Below are 20,119 nucleotides of genomic sequence, written 5' to 3' on the forward strand. Positions count from 1 at the left end.
CGTTTGGGCTGAACTTGGGGTTTGCAGCAACATTTGATGAGCTGCAAGGTTCTGGATTCTGCACTGTTTTTGGAAACTGCTTTATTTAGCAGTTCACAAGCATGGGCACTGTGCTTTGAACCCAAGAACAACATGCTATTATATTCTTTAAAAAGAAAAAAAATGGATATGTAAACCCTAGTTACATCTAAAAAGGCATATTATCTGAGTTCTCAACCACTAGGACCATATTAAAACTGTCTCTTTTGTCTGAAGAAGCTTAATCACAAAATAACTGTTCAATTTCCTTCACTAGATAAAAGTGTTTTTGTTTAAAACATCTTTTTTGTTCCTTGAAATGAAGTTAATCTAAATTTCTTTCAACTTTTTTTTTTTTCTCATTTTCTCCATCAGAGACTGACAGATTAGAGTAATTAATTCTTTCAGAGTTTAACACCAGATAATTTTTTAAAACTCTTGGAAGTAACTCAAATGTCTAATGCAATATAGATTCTACCCGTTCCCCTCCTCGGGCCATAACCCTTGAGAGGAAGAAATAAATTTCACTCCAACATAATATTAAATTTAAATTCGATGCTTGACTAAAATATCTCCCGCATATATATATATTTTTATATGGTAAACTGTTTTCTTATACATTCCACCGCTAGGCAGTTGATCTTCAGCTAAGGCACTCTTGAGAACAAAGGAAACAACTTGTAACCTGTATAATAGCATTGAGATCCTAAGCAAAAGACAAACCAGCTCTACTAAGAGCTTGATCTATTAATTTTTCTATGAAGTTCCCAAAGCCACAGAACAAGCATAAACATACTGCAAATGAAAACAGAGTAGCACTTTTTTTTTTTTTTAAATTTTACTTGAAAATGAGAACCTGATCATGTTACATTCTTTATTATACTTGATAAGACTCAGGCCCTACTACAAATACATAGGGGCTCTCAATGATCTATAAAACAGCTGAATCTGAATAGCATTAAGTTGATGTTACCACACGAATGGGACAAAACTGTTCATTCAGGTTCAATGGTGTGATATAAAAAAAACAGAAGAAAAACTGTGAGAAGAACTCACAGTTAAAGATATGCATTTTATTACTGATTTTCACAAATCTAATGTGTATTTAATCAGCTTTATTATTTCAAGAATCAAGCATGACTATTGAAAGTCAAATTCAAAAGCAAAATAATTTTCAGACAACAGTATATAAACAGTAAGCTCATCATCTGAGTTGCCACAGGATTTTTTTAATGAATTACTGCAATCTCTACTTCATGGTCTGAAGAAAAATGTACTGTTTTTTGGAGAAAATAATTATGAAGCTATTAAGCACTAAGATACTACTCTGTCTCCGGAAATCATGAAGCCATATATTACTGAAAGAAAGAAAAGTTTATTACAGCAGCATCAGTGTGCATATGCATTACAAAGGCATTCCATATCAGCAGAGCAGAGCCCAGCAACTGGCTGAATGCTCTCTGGTCTTACCATGTGGGACTGTCTGCCATGTACAGCTCTACAGAAGTGCCACTGAACACAGCATCTCCTAAGAATTTGTGACATTTCTGGAACACTACGATATTACTTTGGCTTGACATGAATAAAAAATCCACATAACCCAAATCACCCACACAACTTATTTGGAAATGCAATCTTGACAAGACGTCTGAAATACTATTTGAGAAAAGAAACAATTTATGACAATTCTGTTGAATAATTTCATGACAAAGGTACATAGAAAGTTCCAAATCCTAAGCTGCATGCACAGTTTGAACTATTAACCTATAAAATTTTTTAACCTGATGAACCTATATCTACATTAAGACACTGAGGGTCTTTCAATGAGCAAGTGAGGGGTATTTGGCTGTCAGTGGTATTTGGCTGCTGGCTTGGTGAACTGACAGACAGGCAGCTAATTCCCTCTGAAGGCTGAGAAGTTACACCTCTCAGGTACATAGCTGACAAGCCTGTGCTTATGGTAAGAGCTGTCATGCAGGTGACAGCCAGTCACAGGACTGTGATGGAAAAGACCTAGATTTTGGTCATGCACCAAGAGAGAATTTTCTGCTGTCATTCCCTGCCATATTGTAACACAGAACAGGTTTTGAGGGAAAACTGCATACAAGGCAAATTCTCTGAATGCTGGTTTCTCCTTTGCACACTGTAGATAAGCAGTGGGATGTGATATGAGGTTCCTTAGCAAGCGAGAGGACAGCACAATGAGGAATAACTGCAGGTAAGAGGGCTGCAGCCCATGCACAGCTCAACTGGAGTTATGGGGTACAGCAGGAACATTTCCCCACTGCTGGCCTCAGTACACTTAGAGGTGGAAAATCATTCAAAAGATGGTGTGTGTGTGCCACCACACCATCTATACCAGATCACCCTGCTAGTCTTACTCACTAGAGTGAAGTTAAGGGGACCAGGACATCTGGATGACGTGCTAAACAATACAAGGTATGGTTTAGTAGCTTAGTGGTAGTAATGATGATAGCAGGACGATTGGACTAGATGATCTTGTAGGTCCTTTCCAACCTTGTGTTTCTACGATTCTATGAAAGGAAATTTTCAGCATCTCAGAACAAAGGTGAACAACTGGAGATGCAGTCCAAGTGGCAATGATCACTCTATCACGTCAGAAGGTCAACAGAAGTAGGCACAGCACCTTTTATAGATATGTCAGACACGTCTTCAGCAGAACACATAACACCAGGACCACTTGAAAACTTAACTGCTGCTCTACAGCAAGACAGGACTTCTTTATATCCACCTGCACAATTTTACAGCTCCTCCTGAAGCCTTGAAACCCCTCACAAAAGAATCAAGTTCTAAAATGAAACATGCTTTCTTACAAGCCTGTACAGTGTAAGAAAAATGCAAGGAGTGAAACTGCTTAATAGTCTAATTCCCATCTTATATAGAAAATTCAGTTTTAGAAAAAATACTAAAGTTTAGAGATAGAGATAGAGAATAAATTAAGTAGTCGGAGAAAAACAATACTTTTATGTATTTAAGTAATATAACTAAGGGAAATCAACTTTTACAAGTTTTGGCCTCAGAAAGTCAGCAGAGAACATGACATCAAAACCTGCATTTAAGCAAGGCAGCATATTAGCTAGAGATGTACCAGCACTGCTATACAATTACAATTCATAAATCTAATTATAAGTAGATAATCATAAAACAGAAAGGCAGTGTTCATGCTATGTCTATTAAGCATTTTCATAATCATTGAACCTAGAAATGTAATTCTATGGGAACTGTTGAATCATGGCCTGAACCTTTGATAGATCACCTGAGGCGACCACTAAATCAGCTGCGGCAGCACAGGTGAAGGCAATTCTGTGTGACTGGAAGGGGTGGAGCCTGGCTCCACCTCTCCTAGACCCCACTTAAGGGCTTACTGCCACTGAGGAGGGATCTCTTTCTAGAGATTGCTCCTCTTGGAGTTTTCTTATGAGTCTACGAAATAGGTGGGCACTTTCCATTTGTTTCACATTATCCCTTTCCAACATGATAATCTTTCTAGCTTTATCATTTGTGGACACCAATCTAACCACACTATTCTGTATATTTATTGATTATACAACACTATTCTGCATATTTGTTGACTATACAGTAATAGAAAAAAAAAATAAAGAGGAAATGCTACAGCTATAGTACTGGCTGTAAATACCAGTAGTTCTGTGGGGTTAAAAAAGAAAGACAATAAGAAAAAGAGTGCAGTTGTAAATATACTCACAGCATTTAATTACAGATCTGAAGTAGTGCCTACTAAATCTATAGAAGCTTTCTAAAGCAGAGGCTGTTTGCTCAGTAGAGAAGCTGAACTGGATTCTCACTAAACTGCCCAATCTGGATTTCAGAAGGCACTGCATTCAACCTTCTGTTTCCAGGCATCAGTGCAGACTTACCATAATTTTAGGTAATGTCTTTGATCTAAAAACCTTCCAAAACTGAGTCTTCTTTAAGACATAACAATACAAATGGTTACTTGATCACCAAGTGATGCTTTAAAAGGTTTCAATAGCAGAGACATCCAGCTAAAGCAAGAAGCAGATGAGCATACAGCAACAGAACTATCACAAGTTCTCACTGCAGTGCAGTGTCATTTCCATTTCTTCGCTTACTGTTGTTGGAGATATGGTCAAGGACGCCACAGCTAAACTCCGCTGCACAACAAGCTGAAGACAGTAGAAAAACATTTGAATTATTTGCTACTTAGGGGGGAGGGTCAACGTGTGGGATTGTGCAGTGCGTGTACAGGTGTGCATGCATGCAGGAATTCTTCTGGACTGTGAAACTGTGTAGCCAAGATAATGGACTGAGAGCTGACTCCATGGCATCTGTGTCTGTCCCTCTCTCCTCAGACAGGATCCAGCAGCGGGGGTTGTTGGCGCAGGTAGTGTCTGCGTCAAGTGGTGACCCCGACGTGCAACAAGATATGAACAGAGGTTTGAGTGAATGGTGCACCATGGCAAGCGGGGCTTGGGGAAAGCCAGGCATTACACTAACGACAGCATCTGTCAAGGATACAGTAAAGGTACTGAAGGTGCCAGCTCGGGAGGTAGAGATGCCATTCTCCTCCAGCAGCACGGAGGGTTTCATCCAATGGATGTTACAGAGGGGTTTGCTGGTAAATCCAGTGCAGGCAATGGACTTGGAGAAAGTCCAGGCGGTGGACCAGGAGCTGTTGGCTGCTGTGGGGACAGGGAGTAAAATGGCACTGCAGCACATTACGATGTGGGGGGCCTTGCAAACCTGCCTCTGGAGAATCCAGGATTCCTGGAGTGCCTGGCAGCAGCAGCGGGGACGGTATACGGTTCTCCCATGGGTCAGACAACCGCGGCAGGAGAAACAGACAAGCTAGGGGATAGCGTGGAGGTGATTTCAGCAGAGCCACTGGGTTCACTGGACATATGGGTGGATGCCAGGGGGGAGCCGGATGAGAAGAAGGTGTTAGCCTTCCCAGTGGTAGGGGCGCAGACCTTGGATTCTTTATTTGCAGATGAGGGACCGTTTGCCCCAGGTATAGCCACGGACCCCCCACCTTCCCCGTCCACACCCCCGTGTACGCCGCAGTGGATGTGAGCGGAGCGCCTGTAAGCATGGCGCCCAGCGGTGTGGGATCTCAGGAGGGGGCCTCCACAGCTGGAGTATACGCTTCCGTATTGGCTGTTGGCAGAGCTGCGCCGCCTCTCTGTGGACTCCCGGGCTTTGGCTCAGGCAGTAGAGAAGGGGAGGGGGAGGGAGGGGGAGCGCGGTCAAGCCGTGCCAGCCTGGGACGCGATCGATCACTGGCGAATGATCGTGAAAAACTGTGCCCTGAAAAACTGGGTGACGTGATTTTTAGCCCAGCAGGGGACAGCGAACCGCTCATCTGCCCAGTTGTTCAGGACAGGCAGGGGCAAAAAACATGGGAACCCTGGGATTGGTGGCTACTGAAGGAACTGAGGGTTGCTATTCCCGCGTCTGGGGAGCCTAGCGTGCGCCGTGGTGCTGGATATGTTGCAGGAGGAACTGTCCTGCCCCTTTGACTGGCGGAGCCTGGCTAAGGCTGTCCTGACGCCCATCCAGATGGTGCTGTTCGAGGGTAGATGGGAGTCACTCGCGTTGGAAAGCGCGATAAATAACACCACACTTGCGAGGGGTCACCCTCTATACGGGGTGGGGTCTGACCAACTACGGGGCACGGGGGCTTCCGCAGACCCCCGTGTCCAGTGCACCTGGGATGTTTCGATTCTGCGGCAGGTGGCGTACTTGGGCTAGAAAGGTGCTAGCCACCGTCTCAAAGCTAAGTAAGACGACTGCTCCCTACATTGATATCTAACAAGGGCCGTACGAGCCGTACATGCAGTTCCTGGACCGCCTACATAAGTCCTTAGAGGTCTCGGATCTTCCCTCTGCAGCAAAAACAGCGGTGGGGAGGGATTTGGCTGTAGTAAATGCAAACGCTACTTGTAAGGCAGCAATTAGAGCGTTGCTAGGAGATGCCACTTTGTCTACATTAATGGAGGCGTGTCTTAAGGCGGAGAAGATTAAGACTCAGGACCCTCTTGTAGCCGCGGTGGCTTCCGCTGTGCGGGGAGTGGCAGGAAAGGTGCCGCCTATGAGCGGAGCGGGGCTACGCTGCTTTCGCTGTGGGGGCAGGGCATGTCAAGAGGGAGTGTCCCTCTGAAGCGCCGGGCCAGGAAAGTGGCGAGAGCCCGGTTAGTTTGTTTCAGTTGTGGCAAGCCCGGCCATTTCGTGCGTGAATGCAGGTCGGGGTTGGGAAACGGCAGGCGGAGCGCCCTCCCGGGTGCGACGACACAAATGCGGACCCCAAGAACGGCTCAGTAGGTGCTCTGGGGAGTACCATGGCCAGGACTTGACCCGGAGCACTGCTAACATCCGAACGCGCACACTTCCTAGCCGCGCTTGCGCTCCTCCCACTGGCGACGGCGGCAGGATCAGCAAAGGGGAGCGGAGTAGTGGAGGGAGTGCCCTCTATTGAAGAGTGGGGCATTGAGGTGTGGCTGCAGTAGGTATCAGAACCAATTAACAGTGTCCCCATAACTCCCTTAACACCATCCCTGATGTTCCTACCCGTGGATCTTCCGGTCGCCGCAGCAGTAGGGGGGCTGCAGGAGAGCCCTCAGGCTCTAGCTTTTCTTTTTTGTAAAGGTCAAACAAAAAGAATATCCTGCCTGGTAGATACAGGGGCAGACATTATTGTGATCAGTGGGGGCGCTTGGCCTGCACACTGGCCTACTGAGGCCTGCCCGTTGGCTATCTCAGGGGTGGAGGGTCGTCAATTCACAAGCAGGAGTGTGAACATCATCTGAGTTCAGCTTCAGAGAGAGACAGCCAACATCTGGCCTTATGTCCTGCCAGGGCTACCAGTGAGCCTCCTGGGGCAAGACACTGCAACAACTGCAGGTGAGAATGGTGGTGGGTCAGGTGGATTTTCCTGAAGGGGTCCTGGGCTATTAGAGCCGGTAAAATTGTAGGGGCATCTGGATCAAGACAGGAAAACCAAGCAACAAGCCCCAGTTACTCTGGCAGAGGGCTATAGCCATGCGATTATTCCTGCTCCAGCAACTGAGCAGCCCACGAGTGGGAAATGTCTGCTGGCAGGTGCTGGGTATGGTGCGTTCCAACATATCTGCTGTGGAGTGGGTATGATTTAATTCCACTAGACCTGATACAGCACTACCTGGGAGCACGGACTACCACCCAATTAAAAGCAGAACAGGTTCACGCAGAAATACCTCGGCCACGACCACAATCCACTTAGACAACCCCACCCCTATACAGCTACCTCCTGGTATCTCCCTGATCTGTGGGAATGGGTAAGTCTATCCGGTAATTCTGATAAGGCCCAAGGGTGGGCCTTGCAGTCTGGGGAGGATCAGCATGATACCAATCTCCCTGGAAGGTATCCAGCAGATAAGAGCAGACAACACCCGGCAACACCGCTGCCTCGATCAACTATCTGAGGACTGTAACGATGAGGTCTATTTATATGGGATGGCGCAAAAGATTTTTGAGACCTTCTGGATCTGGCCCCAGATCATCCACAACACCCATGTGACTGAGAGACTTGTATGTTGGGCGGCAAAAAACAAGAATCGCACATCCCGAGCTCTTACATCCATAGCTCAGGCAATGGCCGCCCTTGATTCAGAACTAACCCAGACTAAAATGGCGATTGACTTCCTTCTCGCTCACACTGGCCTAGGCTGCGCAGAAATGGAAGGGCAGCTGGGAATGGAGGGCTTTTGCTGTCTTGACTTCAGTGCCAATGCTACAACTGTTATTGACAAAGTAAGAAAGGAGGCCAAGGACATAGACGAGTCAGTATTAAAGATCTGAATGGGTAACTGCTGGAACTTCTTGTGTAACCTGCTTGGCCTCCTGGCCAGGCTAGAGAATGTTAGCCAAGGTAGTGTTTATGCTAGTCGTAATACTGCTTGCAGCATGCTTAATTCTGCTTATAGTTTGCACTGTTAGCTGAGTGCTAAGTAAGGCGTTCAGTTGTATGCTTGCTGTTAGCCTTGTACTGGGGGCACGTGATGGGAATGGCTACCAGGCACTTCTGCAAGAAGACCCTGAAACTGCTAAATAGCTGTTTGTGCATAAGGAGGAGGGAGATGTTGGAGATATGGTCAAGGACGCTACAGCGAAACTCCACTGCACAACAGGCTGGCTGCACAACAAGCTGAAGACAGTAGAAAAACATCTTGAACGATTTGCTACTTAGGGGGGAGGGTCAGCGTGTGGGCGCATGGAGTTGTGCAACGGGTGTACGGGTGCGCATGCATGTGAGAATTCTTCTGGATTATAAATCTATGTAGCCAAGATAATAGACTGAGAGCTGACTCCACGGCATCTGTGTCTATGTCTCTCTCCCCGGACGGGGTCTGGTGGTGGGGGGGTCGTTGGCACAGGGAGTGTCTGTGTCAACTATGGCATGCCAAGCCTAACAGAGATGAACAAATGAATCTGTTCCATAGATTTTATTTAAATACAGTTCCCTGACAGAATGGTGATAATCCTTCTTAAAAGAAAATGGAAACACTTGTCATCTAATCCTTGATCAGCTAAGCACATCAGAGGGATTGGCTTAAAGATATCCCTTCCTTTGTCTCTGGGAATATGTAAGCCATGTTTTCTGTGATGGCATAAATCTGCTATCACTTTCGTCACTTAAATAAGGCAGAATACCTTCTGAGTCTTGTAGCAACATCTTGGCATGAAGCTGGTGTGAAGGGGGAGTCAGGCCTGTAATTATTTCACCATGATGATAAAGGACTGCTTAAAGGACCTACATCTGCTTGACAGAATCCGAGTTAGTTTCATGCACAGAGTTTAACATTACCCCTTCTTACTCAGCGCTACACAAGTCTATTTGACACAATTGCTCATAAGTGAATATAACTCAATAATCAACATCCATAAGCTTTACTATGAATAAGTAACATCTCTAAACCATTGGTTTGCTGTCCTCACATAAAATAAGTTATGATGCTTTAATTTCTGTCAATAACTCACTGGCACTCTGTGGCATATATAAAACTTAACAACTATACAGCACATTTGTAAAAAAATACAAAAGTAAATGTACCTTCAGCTTCATAAACACAAAGAAAAAATATTACCTTATTTCCTCATATAAATTAAACCACTGCAATTGAAATACCAAAGGAAGCTTCAGCACCACTTGCCCTTCACCTGTCAGCTGAACCTACAGCAAGTGAGTCAGAAAGAGCAGACAGAACAGTGGGCAGAACTTTTCACTGTGCATCACGCTAAAAGACACAGGGGATTGCAAATGATGAACAATCTCTTGGCACTTTCTGCCTCCTTCACTTTCACTCCATTCACATTGTACTCAAACTGCTACTTGCTAGAGCTTCCCTCTCTCTCCAAGCTCATTTTTGCTGGCCATCATGAGTTAGTTATACACATGCAAAAGAGTATTCCACCCTCCATCTGGCACCCTATCCCCTTTTATTTTGCATAACAGTTGAGAATAAGTTACATTAGGTATATATGGAAAATCTATGCAACAGCACAAAACATTCTGCATACAAAGTATGAATGCTGATGAAGCTCATGTTGTAGCTACAGCGCACGTCAGTGATAACCATGGCCTGGAAGCAGCTCAAGACAGTTGCACGTGACAGGAAGCTCAGGAGCAGGCAGGTCAGCCTTCTGCCTGCTGGAACAGGAGAGGTAGCTCAGCAGTGAGTGGGAGTAGGAGCATTAGCAAATGCCAACAGAATATTCTTGTTATTTCTGGAAAACCTAACTATCTGAAGATGTTTATTTAGGCACACATTTCAAGGGAAAAATAAATCTGTTGTTGTGTGAAAGTAACATGCTAAACTTGGGAAGTTTATCTTTATTGCTCTGTATCCCCACAGGGCAAAGGAAGTCATGTATTTCTCAGGAAGTTTTACCATAGCTTCTTGTCGCTATAATCTCCAGTAATACACCTTCTATTTCTCAAGCTGGTGCTATGAAACTACATCTAACACAGGAGTCAGGCAGTAATGCAGCTCCCATTTTTACTTTAAGCATTACTACAGGGAGAGGCAGAGCACAACATCTAAGCCTGTGTATGGGAACTGTTGAATCATGGCCTGAACCTCTGATTGATCACCTGAGACGACCACTAAGTCAGCTGCGGCAGCACAGGTGAAGGCAATTCACCTGTGTGACCGGAAGGGGTGGAGCCTGGCTCCACCTCTTCTAGACCCCACTTAAGGGCTTACTGCCATTAAGGAAGGACCTCTTTCTGGAGATTGCTTCTCTTGGAGTTTTCTTGTGAGGCTAAGACATGGGTAAGCACTTTCATTTATTTTTGATTTATCCCTTTCCACTGTGATAATCCTTCTAGTTATACGACCTATGAGATACCAGTTTAACCACGCCACTCTGTGAATTGTATATTTGTTGACTGTACAGCCTGGAAGTTACTTCACATCTGAAGACCTAAAGACACCAAAGGGAGCTAAAAACACCTAATAACCAATGGGAGCACTAGGGGGTTGGATCCTACAACACTCTAACACACACAATCACATCCAAGGGATATTTCCTTACCTTAGCCTTGTAGTACGCCTTGACTTCAGGCTGGATCGAATCAAAGTCACCACTGATGTAATCAGGCAAGAAGCTGAAAGTAAAGAAATGAGTAATGAAATGAGAAATTCAATCAACTTACTTTCTTTTTTCAAGAATTTTAAGGAGTAGAAGCATTTAATCTCAAGGGAATAGGAGACAGTTACAAGAAAGTTAAAAGAGCAGCTGACACAAAATAATGTAACAGGCAAACAAACTGTGTCCCTTCTCTGCTAAAGGAACTTCAGACTGGCGAGGTGTTTACACATCTCCCCTAGTCCATAAGGCAAGATTTGTACCCACATGTTCCCTCAGATATCCTTCTAGTGTATCATATCAGAAAACTATTTGAACAATCATAGAATTGTAGAATCATTAAAGCTGAAAAAAGACCTCTCAGATAATCAAGTCCAACTATACACTTTTCAGTGATATTGCCCACTAAATCATGTCCCTTAGTACCACATAGAATCATGATGGGGATTCTACCACTTCCCTGTGCAGCCTGTTCCAGTGCCTGAAACAAGTTTATCTTTGTGCTGCACATCAAGTCTTTGCAGATAAAATATGTCAGGAGATGGTGATGATAGATCTTGAACAGCTGATATCTCACAAATGAGTACTTTTTCCCTTTTCCCTTTCCTTCCTCCTATTTACTTATTTATTACAAATCAATGAGCAAGGTAAATTCAGTGCAGCATGTTGGGATTTGGACAGCAATGACAGATATTGCAGTCTGAAGTCAGAGGCAAAGAATAATAATGGTTCAAATGAAACAGTGGAGTCATGACAGAAGTTATACAGAGGTTTTCTGTAACAAAATAAAGGTCTTCAGCAAAAGTCCCAAATTGGTTTCCTTCACTTTCAAAACACAGAATCATAGAAACATGAAGATTTGAAAACATCACTAAGATCAACCCACCACTGCTATGCTCACTAAACTATGCCTGACAGTGCAAACATCTGCCCTTTTCTTGAAAACCTCCAGCAGTGGTGATACCATCCACCTCCCTTGGAATCCTGTTCCAATACTTCACCACTTTTTTGGAGAATAAATTTTTCCTAAAGTCCAACCTGAACATCCCTTCATGCAACTTAAAGCCATTACCTTTTGTCCTATCACTAGTTACCTGTGAGAAGAGGCTGACCCCCAGCTCACTACAACCTATTTCCAGGTAGTTGTAGAGGGATAAGGTCTCTCTTGATTCTTCTCCAGACCAAACAATCCAAGCTCCCTCAGCCACTCCTCGTAAGACTTATGCTCCAGACCCTTCACCAACTTTGTTGCCCTTCTTTAGACACAGTCCGGGGTCTCAGTGACTTTCTTGTAGTGAGAGGCCTAAAACTGAACACAGTACTCGAGGTGCAGCCTCCCCAGTTCTGAGTGCAGAGGCACGATCACCTTCCTAGTCCTGCTGATTACACTATTTCTGAAAAGCCAGGACATCGTCGGCCTTCTTGGCCACCTGGGCACACCGCTGGCTCATGTTCAATCAGCTGTCAACTAACACCCTCAGACCCCTCTTCTCTGCAGACTTCCAGCCTGTCATGGTTTTCCATAGGTGTTCCATGTCATAACATTGTGCAAGACTGTCATCTACTCCAATCTCCCTGTCAGAGCAGGAACACCTAGATTAGGTCACACAGGAATGTGTCCAGGTGGGTTTTTAATATCTCCAGAGAAGGAGACCCCACAACGTCTCCGGGCAGCCTGTGCCAGTGTTCTGTGAACACCCTCACTTTGCAGACGTTTTTTTCTCTTATTTATGTGGAACCTCCTATGTTCCGGCCTGAACCCATTGCCCCTTGTTCTGTCATTGGATGTCACTGAGAACAGCCTGGCTACATCCTCCTGACAAACACCCTTTTACATATTTATAAACATTAATGATGTCAGCCCCCAGTCTCCTTCAGGCTAAAGAGACCCAGCTCCCTCAACCTTTCGTCGTAAGGAAGATGTTCCACTCCTTTAATTATCTGTGGCTCTGTGCTGGACTCTCTCAAGCAGTCCCCTGTCCTTGAACTCTAGAGGGGCCCAGGACTGGACACAGTATTTCAGATGCAGTCTCACCAGGGCAGAGTAGAGGGGGAGGAGAACCTCTCTTGACCTACTAATCACACCCCTTCTAATACACTGCCACAAGTGCACAGTGCTGGCTCATGATCATCCTACCAGGACCCCCAGGTCCCTTTCCCCTACACTGCTCTCCACCAGGTCAGTCCCCAGCCTATACTGGTACCTGGGATTGCTCCTACCCAAATGCAAGACTCTATACTTGTCCTCTATTACACATTTATTACATATTTATTTATTATTTTCAGTAAATTTCTCCCCGCCAAACTCTCCAGCCAGTCTAGGTTTCAGCCTAGCCTTCCTGCATGTCAGCCACTCCTCCCTGCTTTGTGTCACCAGTAATCTTGGAGACAGTGCACTTTATTCCCTCATCCAAGTCACTGATGAATAAACGGAACAGTACTGGTTCCAGTGCCGATTCTTGAGGGACTCCACTAGATACAGGCCTCTAGCTAGACTCCATCCCATTGACCACAACTCTCTGGCTTCTTTCCTTCAGCCAGTTCAGAATCAACCTCACTACCTGATCATCCAGACCACACTTCCTCAGTTTAGCCGCAAGGATGCTGTGGGAGACGGTGTCAAATGCTTTACTAAAATCAATATAGACCACATCCACTGCTTTACCATCATCTATGTACATGGTTATGTCATCATAAAAGGCTATCAGGTTTGGTCAAGCATGACTTCCCCTTGGTGAAGCCATGATGACTGTCCCTAATGACCATCTTATCCTTGATATGCCTAGAGACTGCACCAAGGATAAGTTGTTCCATCACCTTTCCAGGGACGGAGGTGAGGCTGACTGGTCTATAGTTACCTGGGTCCCCCTTCTTGCCCTTTTTGAAGACTGGAGTGACATTTGCTTTCCTCCAGTCCCCAGGCACCTCTCCCATTCCCCACAACTTACCAAAGATAATGGATAGTGGCCTAGCAATGACTTCTGCCAGCTCCCTCAGAACCCGTGGGTACATCCCATCAGGACCTATGGATTTATGGATATCCAGATTGCTTAAATGATCCTTAACCCAGTCCTTATCAACTGAGGCAAACTGCTCCTTTATCCTGACTTCCTCTGGGGTCTCAGGAGTATGGCGCTGCTCAGGACAGACTCCAGCGGTATAGACAGAGACAAAGAAGGCATTCAGTAATGGGCCTTCTCTGTATCTTCTGTCACCAAGGCACCTACCTCATTCATCAGTGGGCCTACATTGCCTCTAGTGTTAGTTTTATTTGCAGTGTATTTGAAGAAGCCCCTTCTGTTGTCCTTGACCCTTCTTGCAAGGTTTAATTCTAAGGAGGCCTTAGTTTTCCTAGCTGCATCCCTCCATTCTCTGCCACCAGTCTTATATTCCTCCCAGGTGGCCAGCCCCTCCTTCCATGTGAGTTTGCCCAGCAGTTCCCTGTTTGACCATGCAGGTCTCCTGGTTCCCTTTCTTGACTTCCTACCTGTTGGGATGCTCTGATCTTGAGCTTGGAATAAGTGGCCCTCAAATGCTAACCAACTATCTTGGGCCCTTTTACCTTCAAGTACCCTGTCCCATGGGATTTCTCCTAGCAATTGCTTGAAAAGACCAAAGTTGGCCCTGCTGAAATCCAGGGCTGTGATTCTGCTTGGTATTCTGTTCCTGCCATATGACATCCTAAACTCCATCAGCTCATGGTTGCTGCAACCATGGTTGCCATCAACACTGACCGCTTCAACCAGACCTTCCTTGTTAGCGAGAACAAGACCAAGCAGTGCTCCTCTCCTAGTTGGCTCATCCACCATTTGCATCAGGAAGTTATGCAAATAAAAGTTATGCAGGAATCAATGCACTGGAGGAACCTCCTGGACTGCCTGGCTGGCTGAGTAGGCTTTCCAGCAAATATCCGGATACTTAAAATCTCCCATGATAACCAGGGCATGCAATTGCGAGGCTGCTATCAGCTGCCTGTAGAAGGCCTCTTCAACTTCCTCATCCTGATCTGGTGGCCTGTAACAGATACCCACAACAGTATCACCCATGCCAGCCTGCCCCTTAATTCTCACCCACAAACTCTCAACTCACTCCTCATCTGCCCATGGACAGTACTCAATACATTCCAGTTGCTCTCCCATGTAAAAAGCAATTCCACCACCTCTCCTTGCTGGCCTGTCTGTCCTGAAAAGGACATAGCCATCCATGACCACATTCCAGTCATGCGATCTGTCCCACCATGTCTCTGTAATTCCCACCAGATCATAATCTCCTGCCCAAACATGGATTTCTAACTCCTCCTGCTTATTCCCCATGCTGTGTGCATTTGTGTATAGACATTTCAGGGAGCGAGTTGAGCACACCCATTTCACCAAAGGGTGGTGGGAGGCCTGCTGGTCTTCATCAATACTAGAGCTCTGCCCCACCAGTGCAAGTCCATCTACAACCCCACCCCCCTTTGAATCCAGTTTAAAGCTCTCCAAATGAGCCCTGCTAATTCCTGTCCCAGAACCCTTTTGCTACTGTGAGATAAACCTTTCCTTTGTATTACTGTCAGGTCTGGTGTCTTATAAAACCAGCCATTATCAAAGAGCCTTGCCTGTAGCATCAGTCTCATAGCCAGCCATTTATGGACTGGATTCTTCTATTCTGTCCCATGTCATCACCCGAAAATGGAGGAAGGGAAGAGAAAATAACTTGCACCTCAGACTGTTTCACCAACCGTCCCAAGGCCTTGACGTCTTTCTTCATTCACCTCAGACTATGGGATGCAGCTTCCTCCCCACCTGTCTGAAGATCAGTAGTGGGTAGTAGTCTGTTGGGTGCACCAGGCTGGGGAGTGTCCTCGTGATATCCCTAATGGGCTCCAGGTAGACTGCAGACTTCCCTGTGATGAGGGTCAACTCTGCATACTGGGCCCTCTGTTCTCTTCAGGAGTCACCAACAACAAGAACCCTTCTCTTCTTCCTTGAGGAAGAGGTTGTCATATTACTGGAAGGCCTATTTGATGGAAGTAAGACCTCTGGAGCACACTGCCTCTCCTCCTCTTCGACAGCCAGTTCCTCCTACAGGATTCCATACCTGTTCTGCAAGGGTAACTGGGAAAGTGGGGAAGGTCGGGAGCAGATTCACACGCTTCCCCAAGCAGGGAACTGTCTCCATTCCCCCCAGCGTCAGAGATCCCCCCCTACTGCCTGATGACAAGAGGGAAGGGGATCCTCCAGTTTACCTGGGGCCTCAACCTGTTTTCTCTCTCTCAGGGAGAGAGGGTAAGTCCACCAGTCAATCTCCCTCTCACACTCTCTGATACTCCTCAACCTTTCTACTTCATCCTTCAGCTTAATCACCAGGCTGAGCAGATCATTCACCTGTTTAAATCTGACACAGCTGTTGTCTCCACTCCCCTCCATTGCAAGGACTAGGCTCTGGCATTCTCTGCAGCCAGTGGCCTGGATGCCCATATGTTTGTGTGGAGCCCCTGTCTGGATACCCACAGTTTTTCTAACAACAGCCTTTGTCCAGGTAGCAACCATGGCTGGATTTCTACAAGCATCTGACCGCTTGAGACTCAAGGATCAGGTAGGGTCAGCTAGGATGAGTTCCCCTGACCTTTAACCACTTAGAGTGACCAAACTCACCCTGTGTATTGACAGAGGATCAACGCCCTGTCATACAAGCTGCAGCCAGCAAGGCACACACACAAGCACTCTGTGGGCAACAGCTACCACCTTCCCTGAGGTTACTTATAGTCTGGTAGCCTGGTTGAGGGTGGGCAGTGCTGGCTTTGCCCATGCTAGCATAGCAGCCCACCCACACGCTGCCAGATCCCCAGCAAGGCAAAGCACTTTTGCTGGCTTCAAAAAGCCCCAAAAAGTGTTTCTTATAATCCATTTTTGCTTCAGATCTCTTTCTCAGTGTAGTCCTACCTGCTCTGAAGCTGGTGTCCTCAGAATATCAGCTGGTCTCCCTACTTGGTTTCCAGGAAAGGAGGTGATGTAACCATGGCCTTACATCCACCCATACCACCATCTCCACTGCACAGTTAGAAGACAACTCTCTACCATTTCTTTGATTTGTTACACCTGATGCATTTTATACTGTATTATCTCACATTCTTTTACTATTTCTAATAAATTACTTTCTTTTTATGTCAATAGAGTTCCTCCGTCATATCTCTGACAGCTTCCCGCGAGGGAAAGGGTGGGAGGAGGCCCTTGCCCCTGCTGCAGGGACAAAGACCTTTAACATGTGAATCAGCCACTCTACTCCAAGACTGTAGAGGTGTATGGGGCTGTTGTGACCAAAATGCAGGACCTGACACTTGGTCTTGTTGAAGCTCATGCATCCAGACTCATCGATCCAGACCTACCAGATCCCTCTTCCAATCCTCATGCAGATCAACGCTTCCTCTCACTTTGCTGTCATTTGCAAACTTCCTGACAGTGTACTCAATTGCCTTGTCCAGATCATCAATAAAGATATGAAACAGGCTGGCACCAATTCTGACTCCTCACAAACAGCACTAGCAACTAGTTGCCAGCAGGATTTAACTTCATTCATCACCACTCTCCAGGCCCAGCCATTCAGCTAGTTTTTTACTCAGTGAAGAGTACAACTGTCCAAGCCATATGCTGCCAGCTTCTACAGGAAAATAACATGGGAGAGTCAAAGGCAGAGGCAAACTGCAAATAACATGACAGAGTCAAAGGCTTCACAAAAGTCTAGATAGATTACATCCACAGCCTTTTCCTGGTTACAGAAAGAGATCAGGTTGGTCAAGTGTGGGAATACAAGAAAGATTATTCAGAGCAGAAGCTGTGGAGCAAGATAAACAGCATGAGAAAGCAAGGCTGAGAACCAAGGACATCTCCAGAAGAAGAGAAAAACAAGTCAAGTAAGCTGTGTAATGGCCATGTGATGATGACCCAGACTGGAGGAAGTGTGCATGGCTAGGAACAACTCCTGACTCTCACTGGATAAGCACCTGTGTGCACATTTAAGGAGTGTTTGCAGAATGTTTTGTTGACCTGCAAAGGTGGGTGGGAAAGTTAAATAAGAAACCTTGTGAATGTATATAAGGGATGTTAGAACCTGTAATAAACGATTTGGATCATTCACATCTGAGTCCCTGCCTCAGACACTGCAGTTGTCATGGTTTTATAAAAACCATGTAAACCATAAACCATTGACAGCAGTCAAGCAGGACCTGCCTTTCACGAATTCCTGTTGGCTAGGACTGATTCCCTCCCTGGTTGTCCCGCACATGCCACATGATTGCATTCAAGACAATCTGCTCAATGACCTTCCATGATATCAAGGTCAGGCTGACAAGCCAAGGTGTCACATGAGCAAGTCTCCTGTCATTTGGAACCTCACTGGTTGACCAGGACTGTTGATAAATGATGGAAAGTAGCTTAGCAATTACTTCCATCAGCTCTCCCAGGTCCCTTGAATGGATCCCATCTGGTCCCATGGACTTGTGAGAGTCCAGGTGGAGTAGCAGGTTGCTAAATGTTTCCTCCTTGGAAACTTCCATCCTCCCCATGACTTGTGGGGGCTTTATTCTTTTCCCCATCCCTGTCTTCCAGCTCAGAGGGCTGCGTACCCTGAGGATAAATGGTTTGACTAATAAAGACAGAACCAAAGTAAGCAGTGAGAACCTCAGCCTTTTCTTCATCCTCACTGGTAGTGTTCCCCACCATGCCTATTAAGGACAGGAGATTATCCTTGGCCCTCCTCTTCCTGGTAATATATTCATTAAAACATCTTTTTATTATCTTTAACAGTGGTGGCCAGATTAAGTTCTTGATAGGCTTTTGCCTTCTCTCATTTTCCCTTCACATACTCTATAACAACCTTATACGCTATTTGGGTTGCCTGACTCTTTCCCGCAGTCTCAGTAAAAGCTTCCTGTTCAGCCTCCTTCTTCCTGCCAGCTGATCTTATGGCACAGGGGGACAGCCTGCTCCTATGCCTTTAAGATTTCCCTCTTGAGAAATGTCCAGACTTCTTGGACTCCTTTTTTCTAAACAGTCCAAAGTCTGCCCTTCGGAAGTCTAAGGTAGCAGTTTCGCTGACCCCATTCCTAACTTCATCAAGAATTAAGAACTCGATCATTTTCTGGTTGTTATGCTCAAGACAGCTTCTGACCACCGTGTTTCCTACCACTCCTCTGTTTGTAAACAAGAAAGTCTAATAGCGTGATTCCCCTGGTACACTCTCTTAACAGCTGTGTCAAGAAGTTATCTTCCACACACTCAAGGAACCTCCTAGACTGCTTCCTCTCTGCTGTATTGTATTTCCAGTAGAAGAACAAGGGCTGTTGATCATTTGACTTCTGGCAGCTGCTTATAGAACGCTTCTGTCTCTTCATCCTGGTTGGGTGGTCTATAACAGCCTCACTGGCCATCCTCCTGATCCTTATCCATATGGACTCAACATTATCCTTCCCATTATTGAGCTCTACAACATCAAAACGCTCCCTAACGTAGAAAGCCACCTCATCACCCCTCCTTCCTTGCCTATCCTTCTTAAAGAGCATGTAGCTCTCCATTGCAGCACTCTAGTCATGAGAATGATCCCACCATGTTTTAGTGGAGGTGACTAAGTCATATTGTATTATAGCTACACAATGGCTTCTAGCTCCTCTTGTTTGTTGCCCATGCTGCATGCATTAGTATAGACACACTTCAGATGGGCTCACCCCTGGCCCTGGAACACTGCCCCCAGGCTCATCTCAAGTGAGACTGGTTTTATCCCCCTTCTCCCTTTAAACCTAGCTTAAAGCCCTCTCAATGAGCCCTCCCAACTCCTAGGCTAGAATCCTTTTCTCCCTTTGACATAGGTGGATCTCATATATAGCCAGCAGGCATGGTGCTGAATACACTGCCCCATGATCAAAGAAAACAAAATTTCTCTGATGGCACCAGCCTCTTAGCCGTGTGTTGATCAGATGGGTTTTCCTGCTCCTCTCAGTATCCTTCCCGGTTTCCTAATGGACTGAGAAAAACGGCACCTGAGCTTCCTCTCCCTCAGATAACCATCCCAGTACCCCGAAGTCTCACTTAGTAGCCCTCAGGATTCTCCCCATGGCCTCATCACTATGAACCTGTAATACCAGAAGTGGGTAATAATCAGAGGGCCCTAACAGACCAGGGAGCTTCTCTGTGATGTCGCTGACTCAGGTCACAGGGAGGCTGCAGACTCCTCTGTGAGTAGGGTCAGCATATCTGGCCCTCTGTTCCTCTCAGAAGGGAGTCTCCTGTGACAATTACCATTCTTTTTGTCTTGGCAGAGGTTGTCTTGAGAACTGTGGTTGACTGCCTCACCCTGGACAGTCCACTGGGTGGACTTTCTTCAGTTTCCTCGCTTATCTGTCCTTTGAATCCCAGGGACTCACACCTCTTGTGCAAGGGCACCTACAAAGGTGAGGTAGGCTGGGAGGAGGGTTGTCTGCCACCCCAAGCAGGAATCTGTT

General features: G+C 45.9%; 1 protein-coding gene across 21 annotated transcripts in view; it reads right to left on the reverse strand.

Annotated features, from left to right (window-relative positions):
• The window catches only part of TPK1 (thiamin pyrophosphokinase 1), a 347,987-nt gene that overhangs the window by 154,038 nt on the left and 173,830 nt on the right, over window positions 1-20,119 (reverse strand). For all 21 annotated transcript variants that reach the window (XM_040696447.2, XM_015275901.4, XM_015275898.4 and 18 more), the window contains one exon: window positions 10,591-10,663. In XM_040696447.2, coding sequence (XP_040552381.1) covers window positions 10,591-10,663 — 73 coding nt within the window. The remainder of the gene's footprint in view (window positions 1-10,590; window positions 10,664-20,119) is intronic.

Source organism: Gallus gallus, chromosome 2 (assembly GCF_016699485.2).
Source record: "Gallus gallus isolate bGalGal1 chromosome 2, bGalGal1.mat.broiler.GRCg7b, whole genome shotgun sequence".
In the NCBI taxonomy this organism is placed as follows: domain Eukaryota; kingdom Metazoa; phylum Chordata; class Aves; order Galliformes; family Phasianidae; genus Gallus; species Gallus gallus.